General features: G+C 46.8%; 1 protein-coding gene across 1 annotated transcript in view; it reads left to right on the forward strand.

Moving 5' to 3' along the window:
* Positions 1 to 931: 931 nt before the first annotated feature.
* The window catches only part of KLF7 (KLF transcription factor 7), a 63,722-nt gene continuing 50,695 nt past the window's right edge, over positions 932 to 13,958 (forward strand). Inside the window, exon 1 of the mRNA XM_076342403.1 lies at positions 932 to 1,222. Coding sequence (XP_076198518.1) covers positions 1,121 to 1,222 — 102 coding nt within the window. The 5' untranslated portion in view covers positions 932 to 1,120. The remainder of the gene's footprint in view (positions 1,223 to 13,958) is intronic.

Below are 13,958 nucleotides of genomic sequence, written 5' to 3' on the forward strand. Positions count from 1 at the left end.
CTGAGAAAAAAAGTGCTTTTCTCGGTCTGGCCACCCTCAGCCCCTGGGGACTCGAGCACTAGTGGCTGGAGAGCAGCACACGGCTGCACGCTGCGCGGGAAGGGCAGGCTGCTCGGTGGGCACCAAGTGCGTGGCCCCTTCCCCATCTCCTCCAGTGTCCGCGCCTCGGCAGGGCAGCCCCGCAGCCGGCGGCGGGGAGAGGGGCGGCCGCCCCGCTCAGCGCCCCCAACGGCACACAGCCTCTCCAGAGCAGCGGTTTTCCGCGGTAACCGGGGCCGGGCCGAAGCGCGAACCCCCCACGCCGCCCCTCAACGAGCCGCGCTCTGCCGCTGCCCCGCGCCCGGCCGCCCTCTTATATAGCGCCCTAAAAATAGCTCGCCGCGCACCGCCTCGCGGGCCGCGGGGAGGAGGCGGGAGCCGCGTTGCCGACCAATCGGCGCCGCCGGCGGCGGTCCGAAACCGCCCCCCGCGCCCTGAGCGGCGCCGCCATTGGGCAGCATTGATTTCAGGCGCGCCGCGTGCCCGCCCCTCCCGCCCCGCCGTTTACCCTACATGGTCACGCGCTGCCTGAGTGGGCCGCGCGGCTGCGCGCTGGGGGGGCCGGGGGCGGGGCGGCCGCGAGGCGGCCGTGAGGCGGCGGCGGCGGCCGCGGGGGGGCCGGGCCGGGTTTGCCGAGGGAGGGTGAGAGGAAAACGGGGGGGCGGAGGGGGGGGGGAGACGTGGTCTCCCGAAAATAAAGAGGGGAGGGGGCGGGGAGGGCGGGCGCGAGCGCGCATGGCCGCGGCGCGGGGCTGCGCGGTGCGCGGCGGCGGCGGCGGCGGCGGCGGCGGCGGCGGCGGCGGGGACGTGCCCCGGTGCGGCGGCCGCGGGGTTCTCGGTGCGCGCCGGCGCCTCTCGTCCTCCTCGGCCCGGCCCCCGGCCCTCGCCGTCCCTCCGCGCTGATTCTCTCTCTCTCTCTCTTTTTAAAGTGTGACTGAAACAAAACAAAGCCAAAGGGACGCTGGATCTATCATTGGTTGATTTTCCTCCTTCTTTTTTTTTTTATGATCAAAAACAACCCCCCACCCGAGCAAACAAACACACACAAAAGCAGAAAGAAAGGGTCTTGCTCAGCAGCAGCATGGATGTCTTGGCTAGTTATAGTATATTCCAGGAACTCCAGCTTGTCCACGACACCGGCTACTTCTCAGCTTTGCCATCCTTGGAGGAAAACTGGCAGCAGGTGAATCATTTAAATTACTCCTGTAAATCTCTTAAGCGCAGACAGTCGATGCATTGGGGCTGCATTTCTGACTGTATTTTATTTTTGTTCTTTAGTTCGGGGTTGGGTTTTTTGGTGGTTCTTCTTTTTCCGCGTGGGTAGACCTTTAAATCTCTGTATTTTTTGCCATGACAAACTGTGCAGTCCATTCAAATCTGTCTGCCTTCAGTCCTTTCTGAGCACGCCCGGCAGCACCTGAGATCCGGTGGCATTCTTTAGGGTTTTGTTTTTATGATGACTACTATTTTTATTTTATTTTTGAGCTTAGATTTTTTTTTTGTTGTTCTTTTAAGCAAGGCTGATCACTTCCAGCCAGTGCTGACAACTGGCAGCTGGTGGAAACAGAATAGATCATTCTTATTTTCAGGTAATTAGTATATGTCAATAAAAATTGTAGCTTAAATCAGAGATGGGGAGTGGGCAGGTGTGTAGATGCACTAGCAAAAGCTTTTAGGCTAAATTCTGTAACTAGGGAGGTGACTTATTTTTCATTCTTTTCTTTTTTTTTAGAAGGTGGGGAGAAACACACACTTCTTGCCGTATCTTAAAACAATGACGCCTTAGGCTGGTTCCAGTAAACCAGTGTGTTTTGAGGCACCGTAGGGTTAATATGCAGACAGAATTAGGATACTTTAAAGATGGAAATCAAGTATTACGAGTGCCTTAAAACGATGACTGGTGGCTTAAATAAATAAGACCAAGGAGAAGAGTAGGTTACAGAGGGAAGAGTTGTATAGAATGAACTATGAGCCCAAATGCATGGATCTATAAATAGTTATCAGCTGGGATACTGAGGGAAAAGGAAAGACAGGATTCCTCGTTACGACAGGACATTGTGAGACAGTCCTGTTTCTTGATGTGGTTTTCTGGCAGAGATGATATGCCAGGTGAAATTCTGGAAACCAGTGTCTCTTTAAAAGAAAAAAAAAATCCTCTGGTGGGTAGGAATAGTGGAGTGTGGCTGGGATGACATGTGGTGCTAATGCAGCGCACGGACCCGTGGCACTATTGGTATAAGAATAACGAGCCACTGGTTTTCATCTTGCCAGCATTCACCTTAGCGTAAGGGTAGCGTGTGTTAGGTCTCCAGAAAGTAACAGTTCGGGACGTTCATTTAATTTTTCCTTAGAAGTGTGTGGGGAGAAATGTGGACGGTAGGGCTTCAGGGGAGCACTCGGGCTATAGCATTGTCATCCAGCTGGACCAGGGCTGGATCTTTAAAGGTTTACCCTAGTAAAATTGTTTTGGCTTCAGCTTTGTGTGTGTATGTGCACACACACGAGAGGTTTATTGACAGCTACAGTGTGAACACATTCAGGATTTAATTTGCAAAATGACTGATCCAACTTTGCTTTATCCTCCGAGGGGGAGGGGATGCTTTTTGTTATTAATATTCAGCTTGCACATCTGTGATGGTCACATCTGCTTTCCTTTTATATTTTTAACATGCTAATTAAACTGAAGAGGTTAATATAATTTCATTAAAAAAATTAATTTCATGGCATCATTGTTGTTGGATCGGTTGCATATTCAGTTGCATATTAGTAACAGTCCAGACAGTCCAAAGCGAGATAATCTGTTGACATAGCCAGCATGCTTTAGGCAGTACTGTGTGTGATACTCTGTCTCCTGCTGCCTTCTTTTATGCATGGAAGAGCAGCAGTTTGTTTTATGCGGTACAATGTACCTACCCAAGCCCACTGTTACTATTGCGAAATTTAAACTCTCACTCTCCTGGTTAAACCCCACTGATTCTCCACATAGGTTTGAAAAGAGAAGTTGAAAATAATTTATTACATTTTCCCTTATTTCCCCTCAAATCCTCCAACCAGTGCCTGATGTTTCATAATACATCCTGTATTTACAGTTTGTTTTTATTCCCCTGTTGCTGCCTGGACTCTCCTTGCAAACAATGGGGAGCAAAACTGATGTATCAGTGGTGGGAGCAGCTGAAGCTGGCTGTACAGAGCATGCTGTCATGCAGGCTTGGCAGACCCACTAACACAGAGACCCCAATTTCATTCTTCTGAATCACTTGCAAATGTAGCCAGGTCTTGGGGATTTATTTATTTTAGGCAAACCATAGCAACTTTGGGACAAGGGATGTGTGTGCATGTGTGTGTGTATCTAAAGGTATCCTTTAAAACTGTCAGGCTGCAGTCGAGACCCCAGGGAAGAGAGCTGACAGGGCAGTGACTGATCCCTGCGGGAAGCATCAGGATTGGGAAGCAGCAGCTTTAATTTTGAGTGAAAACACTTGAATGGGTCTTGCCTCTGCTCCCATGAAGAGCTCTGGTGCCATACCCAAGCTTCACAGAGGCTCCAGAGCAGTGCTTCTCCCAGCAGAAAAGCAGCGCCCTAGATTACTTCAGTCTCTCAAAAGGGGGGAAGTAGTTGTGTGGGTCAAGAGCAGGCTTCCTTATCACGTTGTGAGCTCCAGTGTTTTTGTGATTAGCAGCTAGTAGTGCTTGATGTGGAGAGGTTAGTCTGTGCCAGTTCCTGCTCCTAGCAATGGTGTCTACTGTGATACCATAAAAGATGCACTTGCCCCACTGAAAATCAGAGCATGCCTTGGGGTGAAAGTGTTGACGCAGTCCTGTCTTCCTTTTCTCCTGAGCGTGGACCACACTTTTGTAGCTGCTGGCTGAGGACTATACAGCTGGGGCAGTTGCTCATATTTCCGATTGTGAAACACCCGTCACTCACGGAGGGCACTGACAGCACAGGCAGGTTGCTAAATGCTTGCACGCAGTCAGCTGATCTCTGCCTTTTTTCCTTCCCACTGCAAGAGAAATGTGAGCAAGTTTGGTATCTGTGCTTTTGACAATTAGCATTGGAGTTGAATGAGAGCAACCCAGCAATATGTACAAAACAAACAGATTTTGTGTAGGAAGAGATTGTCATCTCTTGCGTAGGTTTCTTTTTTAGGAGGAAAAAATACAAACAAAAAACCCCTCACTCCGCCCTGGACATAGTTTACATTGTAAAAGTGGAAATAACTGAAGTGGAAGCTGGAACAGAATCCATGATGTGTTTCACGTTATTTTAAAACACTTGTTGGGAAGGGAGGTCTTAGTTTTTAGGCAGCAAAAGCTTAGCTTTACTATATCAGCTTTGGGTGTACTCCTTCAGGCAAAACACTTTTGAGGTCAGGAGGGTTTTTTCTTGGAGTGGGGAGGTCAGGATCTAATGAGTCATTCATAGCACAACTTCATCAGGAGGGAGAACTTTGTTTAGTCTTTGTTTAGCTTTTCCAGCAGCGTTGAGCCGCCACAGCACTGAGAGAGATTAAAGGAAGAGGTGGGCTCTGTGCATTGGAAAATGAGGCGTTTGCTGTACGTCACCTGGCTGGTATCTCAGCATCTGTGTGTTTCTGCCTGGTGCTTGATCCTGGCTCTGATTGAACCGTCCTGGTTGCTCTCTGTCCCTGTGAGCTGACTCTGCAGTTCAGGACCCAGGGTGGGGGGGAGATTTCAGCACCTGCGTGGCTGCTGCGGTGCAGCGGGAGGACCTCTGGCCACATATGCCGTTGCTTGGGGGTAGCTGTCTGATGTGGCATCCATGAGATTGGAACCAGACTGCTGGGAGAGACAGCACGAGGCCGAAGAGCGCCTCGTTACTCTGCAGAGGAAGGAAGTGGGTAGGAGGCTGTTTTTGAGGGAGGCAACTGTGCAGAGCGTAGCCCATGCAGCTGCATGTGGTCCCACTCTCAGTGTGCCAGGTCGCAAAGAGGAGGAGAGCAGGGCTGAGGATTGGGAAGGGACGGACATGGGGCTTCAGTCTGTTCTTCCTGTTGGGCCTTCACAATGTCATTTGGGGGGTCATTAAAAGATCAGTGTCCAGAAGGCATCTTTTGTAGTCAGATATGTCTCTTCCTAGGGGTAACATTTCAAACCACCCCTATTATCCTTCTCCATAGGCCCCTTGGAGGACTCTGGACTCACTGTCCTTGTGTGGAGAAGGGGTCTGATCAGGAGACATTTTGGGGCTCTCTTCATATTCTGTGTGGGCCATAGGGCAGCCTCTAGCATGGCAATTCCTGTAATGTCAGAGCACAGGAGCACAAAGAGCACGTAGATGCACAGGGTCACCAAGTGTATAGCTGATGCAGGTGTATAAAATCAGCAGGACTTAAGTGCCAAACCCTGGCTTATTCTAAAAGAGCCAGCCTTTCCCACGTGTGTCATTGGGCAGAACAGGTCTAATTGGCTGGCAGAAGTGGAAATAGTGTTTTATCGTTTGCCTGATAAGCATTGCCCGATAACATTTCCTCTTGCCTTGCCTGACCCAGTTGCTCTCAGCTGCAGCAAACAATGATGCTTCCAAGGGAGATGCATGTTTCCTGTAAAGCATAGAATCAAGGAAGCCTTTGTTTCGCTCTTGACTATGTTGCAGAGCCTTCTTTGCATATTTTTAATCAAGTCTTCAAGTCTCAGTTTCCCCCTTTCTGAAGTGACTGACAACAACGATGCTAAGGCATGGTCTTTGCAGGGCTGGGAGGCTGAGTTTTGACCCATTCTGGCAAAGTGCTTTGAGATCCCTGTGCTGTGTGAGAGCAGAGTATCCCGAGGTGACTAATCTAGCAGAACTCTTACATCTTAATGCTGACTTCTATTTGGCAGACAGGGTCATTTTCAGGCCTATAGGAAAAATTTCCACTGCTACGGGAAAGGAATAAATCACACTGGAGAACATTCCTGCCTCCCCATCATCTCCATTGTTCTAGTTTAATGGCATAGTTGGCCACTACATAAACTAAACCATCTCTTTTAATATTGCTATTTCATCTTGGTTCCAGTCACAGTGTAACACATTTCTTAAGTGCTTATAGTACATCATGCCTCTTGAGAATAACTTGCAGAAATGGTTGACTTCCAAGAACAGCCACATGTGTAATGCAGTGTATTTCAGACTCTGAGCACCGGTCCATTTATACTTGCAGGCTCTCTGCTTGCTCCATGTGCTGAAAGCATGCTCCTATCACCTTACAGAAAGAGATGGAGAAAGAGAGGAAAGACAAACTTGAAACTGCTGTCTTTATTGTTTCATGATTCCTTAATTACAGAATCTATTGTTATAAGTGATTATTTCTTGGTATTATGAAAGTGTAGAGCCCCACAATCCACATTACAGTTCTTAAATAGCTGACTATGTGTGTGACTTATGTCAAGTGATTTTGAAATGAGGTAAACACCTTTAAGCAATGCACAATCATGATGTGGGTACTCAACTAGAAAATATTTTCTCTTATTTGTTTGGGATGCTTTAACCTACCCTCCCCAAGCCCACACATTTCTGCATGTCCTATTGAATAGGCAATGCATAGATTAGAGTGGGCTACATAAAAATCATGATATGTAGCTAGTCTGCAATGTGATACTTCCATGTGGAAATGGCAGAAGGTCTTCAGTTCCGTGCAGTAATTTCACACTTAAGCTCTCGAGGGTGGAGGCAAATGGTATCTTCTGGATATTGTTGTATTTTTTGAGGCCTTGACAAATGACTCTCCACTGAGAAACATCCAGTGTGTTGCTTTTCCATTCTGCATTGTGAAACATGTTATAGGGAAGTGAGAAGGAAGCTGCTTCTCTTTGACTCTGTAGCTGCATATGAACAACCTTGATTGCAATTGTCCTTTCTAAAACAAAGGGATTTTGCTCACTGGCTGAGCAGCATTGGTGTTCAGTACATTAAGCAATGGGGTAATAGTACACCTCATCTCCTATCAAGTTTGTCACATTCTGCAGAGGGGAAGAAGAATTGTAGGCTTTTGATCACCATGCTCAAAACCTCATAAAAAGTTATTCACAGGTATTGTAATTGGTGGCAGTTTTCCTTTTTGATGGTAAACCTGAATTCTGGAGAGTTAATAAAGGTGTTTTCAAGAATGGTGCTGAGTCCCTCTTACTTTCCTTTCTGTTTCCCTGGACTCTCAGGTGTCTCCTGCCCATTCCCTTACGTATTCATCTACAATCCCCCCACCACTTCCAAACTCCCAGCAGCACTCAGGAGCTGGGAGTGCCATTTTTGTGGTGTCTTTCAGGCTCAAGTTGCAGGAATCACCCACCTGAATTGCTCAATTTCTTCTCCCCACAGGTCCTCTTTGTACTACGGGTGCTTCTGCCTTGGTCCATGTGAATCTGAACCCTGAACTGCAGGGTTCAGCTGATTCTGTAGTGAACAATCAAAACAAACCTGCCAGGGAAAGAGCCTCCCCTCCTCCCAAATTTTCCTGGGTAGAGAACAGGTTTGGAGTACAGCTGTTACACAGGTATATTCCCCGGCTTGATGCTGTTGTATTTGAGACCGTCCCAGTTTTCTTCCATTGGCTTCAGTCTTGATAGGTGCTACATGTGTTTTGAGTGTCTGAGTTTGGTACTCTCTTGGCTGTGTCTCCTTCCCAGCGTTGCCACTTTGAGTTAAAAAATCATGTGCCTGGTTCCCAAGACACTGAGATTGTCTTTAAAGTCACAGACTTTTTATTTTTTAATTTGATGTTCTTTTTACTTTCCCTGCTTCTGAGCCACTGAAGATTTGTTTTATTGTCTTTTATTCTCAAAAATAAAAAAGCTGGGATTTCCAACAGTTACTTGATTCCAGCAGCATTAAGAAAATGCCACTACTGTGGCATTTTGAGAGCTGGCAGTAGAGAGATAGGTGTGTATGTCAGAAAAAGCTCAGGTATTGCTGTGTTCACCAGGCTGGATTTGCCATCCCTGCTCTGGCAGCAGCTGGAGAGGAAGGCTGCCTGGCTGTTCGGGTTGTTAGGCTGCCTGTGAGAGCAGGGTTCACATCTCATTTCCCTTCTTAGAAGAAATTGTTTCAGCTTTTATGCTCAAAGATAGTTAGACATCTTGGATTTCATCAGGACACCAAACCTTTGCTTCTCAGTTCTTAAGTTACAAGATTGGTTGGAAGCTCTTCTGTTCTCATCGGGCCGCAGCGAGGATTAATATTACGAGTTTGCAATGCTTGGGTACAGCGGCTGGGGCAGGAGAGGGTTCTACTAGGATATGGGGAGATGGGCAGCCAGCCCCTCTGAAGCTGCCAGCCCAAATCCTGCCATGCCAGCCGGCAGGTGCTGAAAGCGCAGGACAGCTCCCGTGCAGGGAGCCCTCGGTGGGGTGCGGCATTGCTTCTCTGAAAAAATGAAAATAAGGATCCGAAAGGTAAGATTAAAACCCCCTTCCCAGAGGTCTGTGTTGTCTTTGAGACAACCTGTGCATAGCACTAATTTGACCCCTTCTCTAGGTTTTTAAAAGGTGTTGGAGTTGGGTATAGGAAGCTCGGGCAGGAAGGCATGGATTTTTTTTTGTTTAAAAGGTTTAATATATTGGCTCTGATATATTAAGCTGCTCTGATGCTCTTAATCTTTTTAAAGCAGGTACCTGTCCTCTCCCTGTTCTTACACGTGAAGAATCCTTTCCAATCCAGAGCATTTCCACTCAGTGCAACTGTGTATTCATTATATGTGTTATTGTTTGGAGAACTATTAAGATACATGTGGTATGCTTTACAATGTACACTAAAAAGTCTGAGTCATTTACACACAGACTGTGTATTAATGCTTGCTGAAGGTCCAGCAGGCATACTCATTTCAGTGTCATAACAGTTTTGAACATGGTGCTTATAGACCATGTCTCACATGTCCTAATCCTCGGTTATTTCCCAGCATTGTGGACCCAAGTATAAAGCTGGGGTTTAAATCATACGTGGGGGTCAACAGCTCCTACTCGCAAGGGAGAGAGAAGTAGGCAATGACACAGGCGAGCTTGGGAGGCAGTGTGATTGATTGATGGGGAGGGATGCGAAGGAGAAGGACGCTGGCTTGTGCGAGGCTCTTCTGAGACATTCCAATTAGTGTCCTGATTTACAAATCCTGCCCTTAAACCTGCAGCCTCCCAAGGTCAGTCTTAAAGTGACGCTGGCATAGGGTTGATGTTTGACCATGATGGACCTTTGTAAACCAACTCATTCTGACACAAACTGCAGTCAATGGAAGTATCTCCATCCATATAATTAAAAAAGCCCTGGAAGCAGGTTTTGTGTTTTTTGGATGGGATCATCTTGCCCACCTGCTGCCTTTGCAGTTCTCGGGCTGCAGCATTCTTCCCGTGCAACTGAAATGAAGTGACTGGAAATCAAAGTGCAAATGACTGTTTGTTTGGATTCTGTGGTGAGGAAAAATGCATGCGGCATGACAAGTAAATTAGATTTTAAAAATGCTTTCACTACTAATAGGCTACTATGCTGTTAGGCATTTGGTTTTAATCCTGACTCTCGAGTGGGCAAAGTTCATTTTCAAGCATAAGGGAAGTTCTTGGGTTTGTAAACATTTGCAATTTCTGCTGACTTGTCTTCACTCCAGCCCAGGAGGGGAATCAGCATTGCGCTGAATTGCTTTGTGCTGGTGGGGGTGAAGTAGAGGACTGCCTTTAATCGCTTGCCTTTATTCTCCACCAGGGCTGGATGGAAAACAAAGGTTCCAGCGAGAAAAGGCCACGGTGAAAAATGTTCAGTGGGTGGAAGAGTAGAAGGGGTGAGAGGTGCTCCTGTCTGCTTGCTTTTTACACCCAAAATGGACATTGGCAACATCACAGCACTTAGGTGTGATGTTAGAGACCCAGATTTGAGTCGCTGCTTTGCTTGATTCAGGTCTGCCCTTCCAGCTTACATCTTGGATGTGTGAAATTTCAGTGGATGACGTGGTGGCTCCAAACCCAATAAATTCCAATAAAACACTTTAGATTGGACAAAAATGTAATTTTTTTGGAGAATGTTTGGTAGAAATGTTTCAAACAGTTTTACTTTCTAGAAGTTTTCCTGAGGGCCTGGCCCTGTTTTCGGTGTGAGAGACTTGGTTTGGCTAACATCTTCAGCTTTGTTGTCAATTTTAGCCTTCCGTTTCAGGGCTTGTGCCCCTAAAACTTGATTAATTTTTCCCAGCTATTAGCAATTTGGCTAGTAAAAGGTATCCAGACTCTCTGTATCCTGTGACTCTCTTGCATCTTTTGAGAACTGCAGCCACAACCCTACGTGATGCCTAGGCAATGTCTGGTTACTTCTGGTCTCTAACCTGGGGGCTGCTCTCCCTCCCTCGGGGCGAGGGTCTGGCAAGGCGTGTTGATGCACAAGATGCACAAGAGCGGTGCGGTCACACGTTTTCCTCATCTCCTCGCAACTGCTTGTCACTCTTCTCTCTCCTCTGCTCAGCTGCTGCCGGTGAGGTGCTGTGCCGGTTTGTTGGTGAGGAATCAGTGCACTCACCGTCGCTTGGCACCTCTGGCTTACCGCTGGGTCTGAGGTGCCCCACATCCCAGGGTGCAGGGCGAAGTGAGCAGTTCAGGGGCTTTGTTGTTTTCCTGTGGCTGCACAGCGGTTTGAAGGGTGCCAGCCCCACAGAGCTTGCTGCCTGCTTTGAGCTGGTTAAAAGTACTAAATAATCCTGGTTTGGGGTTTGGTTTTTTCTCTTCTTTCTTTTGGCCTCCCCTGTCAGCCTAGAAAATTTATGCTGCTTTGAAGAAAACATTCCACTCATCTGCTAGCTACTACAGCTGCCGTGTGAGTAATAAAGTATGGAAAGGAGGAAGGGAGAAGGGAGAAGAAAGATGGGAGCTGGTGTTTCATATGGAAAGCATCAGCCCAGAAGTGGCTTTGTTTCCGACATGTGGACAGTGGAGAGGCTGTGTTTGCTGCTCAATGGAAAACCTGTGCGGGTGAAAAGAAACCTCCCTCATTAGTGACTAGATCAGATAGGGAGGGACTTCAATGTCTCTTGCTTTTATTTTTAAATTTGTCCACATTTTAAAATAATTTAAATAATAAGGGAGAAGCAAAGGGCACTGGACTGACTTAATTTGAGAATACAGCCAGTTTGGGTAAAATAGCTCTTTTCTGTCTCCATCTGATGCTGCCATCCCAGTTCACTCTGGTGGTGTCACAGCCCTCCCCCAGCTGTTCATAAGCTGTGCCAGCACCTCAGAGTGGTTTTGAACATATGAAGGTTGCTGTACATCAGGTTCTTAGCAAGGTGCATGTTCCTTCTGTTTGTTTTTGGTTTCTGATCATTCAGGATAGTAAAGTCATGTTTGTAGGCTTTCCTGCACAATCGAGGAAACCAGGAGCTTGGTTTTGGTGCTGAGAAAGGTGGTTCTGATGTAACCAGAAGCCTCTGAGAGTTGGGGCTTTAAGAGACGTAGGGGTTGCAGTCAAATAGTGAGAGTAAGGGGTGTTTCTGTCTGATCGACCAGAGAAAGGAAGCACTTACAGTTTCAGAGGTCTCTAGTATCTTGGAAGAAGAGGCAGACTGTAAGTGCTGACGTGACCCAGTGAAAGAGCTTGTAAGGTGCTTCTCTTGCAGTTTTGAGAATTTCAGGGTAAGTGGATGTCACCTGGGGTAGTTTCTTACTGTCTACTGCAGGAAAACAGCGTAGACTTCTCTTACTGGCGCATCCCTTAGCTCTCCTGTGTTTTTAAAGTGAAAAGAAAGACTGTTGTATACAACGTTTGAAAACAGAAGGGTGTGGTTTAATCTGTGATTTTTTTTCTAGAGGGAATGAGTCTTTTGGTGTTTGACTGTACAGTTAAGGTCAGGAGGAACTTTGCTGTTTCTTCCATTGATTACAGGATGAAACCTTCCAGACACAGGCTGAAACCTCTGTCTCCAGTGCTTCCCTGGATGAAGATGTTTGCTTGAATCAGTGCCTCAGGAGCTGGGGTGATTTTGGGGGTTAAAGAAGGTAATGTGGGAGCCTTGCTCTGCTCAGTTCGCATGCCACCAGGACAGCCTGGTCCAATGGCACCACACTGTACTTCTGAGTTGGCTGCAAAGCTCATGCTCTCTCTTCAGGCAGCCCTGATTTTCTGCTCACTCAAGAGTTTTGTGTTTTCTGAGAGTGACTCCTGTATTAATCTTCCTTGGATGCTGGCAAATGAGTTTCAGGGTACCCAGTTTAAATACTCTTTACTGAGTGTGCCTAGCTCGTCTTGGGCTTTCTGAGCTTTGTTAGTTTGTTTAAAACATGAATAAGCCCCAGTTGTTTGAGGGAGAACAGAATGCCAGTGCAGAGTTACCTTCTGGTGTGAAGGACTTGGTGAACGGGTGACTTCCCAGCATAGTTTCTCAGTGCTGAGAAGAATACCAGTAGGTGCACAGAGCCCTACAAAGGCTGCATTGGGATTTCTTTTTCTGACATGAGAAATTCATGTTACATTTCTTTGAAGAACACATTTGAGGGAGAGCAAGGGAAGCAAGGCGTGGGTGGTTTCTTACTCCCAAATACCTCCAGTGCATGTGACTTATAGAAAATGCTGAATACTCATCTTCCAAGTCTTTAGTGCCTGTCGAGCTGGACACTGAGTGGATGCCCTAGGTTGAAGACTCCTCCTCACTGGGACTGTCTCACATGGATTATCTTCATGCAGTGAGAGCTATACCAACTGCAAGGCCTTGTAAGTCAGTCAGTGTTTTGTTTGAGCAAGCTGCATCTCTGGTCAGATGTTGTTGCACTGTGGTGTAAGATGGGAATTTCTTTCTCCTTTCCATTTCTTTATGTTTAAGTGGAAAAGGTCGAGGAAACCTTTGACATTCAGTTCTGAATGCTTTTTCTCTTTGTAAATGGGAAGAATAGTACCCACATCACATTGGGGATTTCAGATCAGTCAGTGAGTCAGATCCTGGGCTGATGCAAACTGATATAGATCTGCCAAAGTCACAGTAGCGATATACGGATTTACACTGGCTCAGTGTCCACGAAGTCACTTGACACCTTGCAGGAGAATGGTCTATACAAATCCCAGGTCTTGTCAGGATGTGGAATAAATATCAGGATGTGGGCAGAAAACAGCACACCCATTTTAATGATTTGATTAAAACAATATTGCTGCTCTATGGCTCTCATAAATGTATTTCCACGGGTGTTGGGGGGAGGAGATGTTCTCAAGTGCCATAATGAGAGAGTACATTTTTTAAAATGTTGCACAATAGGCCACTAAGTTGTGCTCTAGCTATATTGGCTTATTTCTGTTTTATAGTGAGTGTGGCCTTAGGCATCCTATAAATACCATTTCTCCCCCACCTTCAGCTAATAAATAATGGAAACTATACCGGAAAGAAATTTTCTTTCCATGAAAGAGTAGGAGGTCCTGAGCTGCCCTCTGTAAAACAAAGGATGTAGCATGATTTGCTTTCTTTGGTTTTTCAAGTGAAGAAAATGTGGGGGTGGGAGGAAAAGAAGATGTTTCTAAGTGCTAAATGTGCTCTCCCCAACACTGCAAGGTAGGATGATGTCTGGTGTGGGCATTGCTTCCCCCAGGACAGTAATACCCATCTGTGAAATGAAGACAGATGAGAGAGGATTCTGAACAGTCTCAGTGCATGGGAAGAAAGAAGGATCCCATACTGATTTACCCTCGGGCTTTCATATCCAGCAGTAGAAACCAACCTGGAAGTGGGTGTGAATGAGTGTCTAAAGGAGCCCTTTGTGTAATTCAGTGGGCTGTGTTGTCCAGGGGTCAGACTAAATTATCAGAATGGCCCTTTTTGACCTTAAAATCTGCTTCTGTAAGTCAGTCTGCTTCAAGACCTTTTTGCTCTATTTTAATGATGTCAAAAAGCTTTAGTGTAAATGTGAGTCATGAAGGGTCCCTGCATGTGCCCGTAAGGGTGGCCAGACACATTTCACTTCCAGAATCCATC

Source organism: Aptenodytes patagonicus, chromosome 6 (genome assembly GCF_965638725.1).
Source record: "Aptenodytes patagonicus chromosome 6, bAptPat1.pri.cur, whole genome shotgun sequence".
NCBI lineage: Eukaryota > Metazoa > Chordata > Aves > Sphenisciformes > Spheniscidae > Aptenodytes > Aptenodytes patagonicus.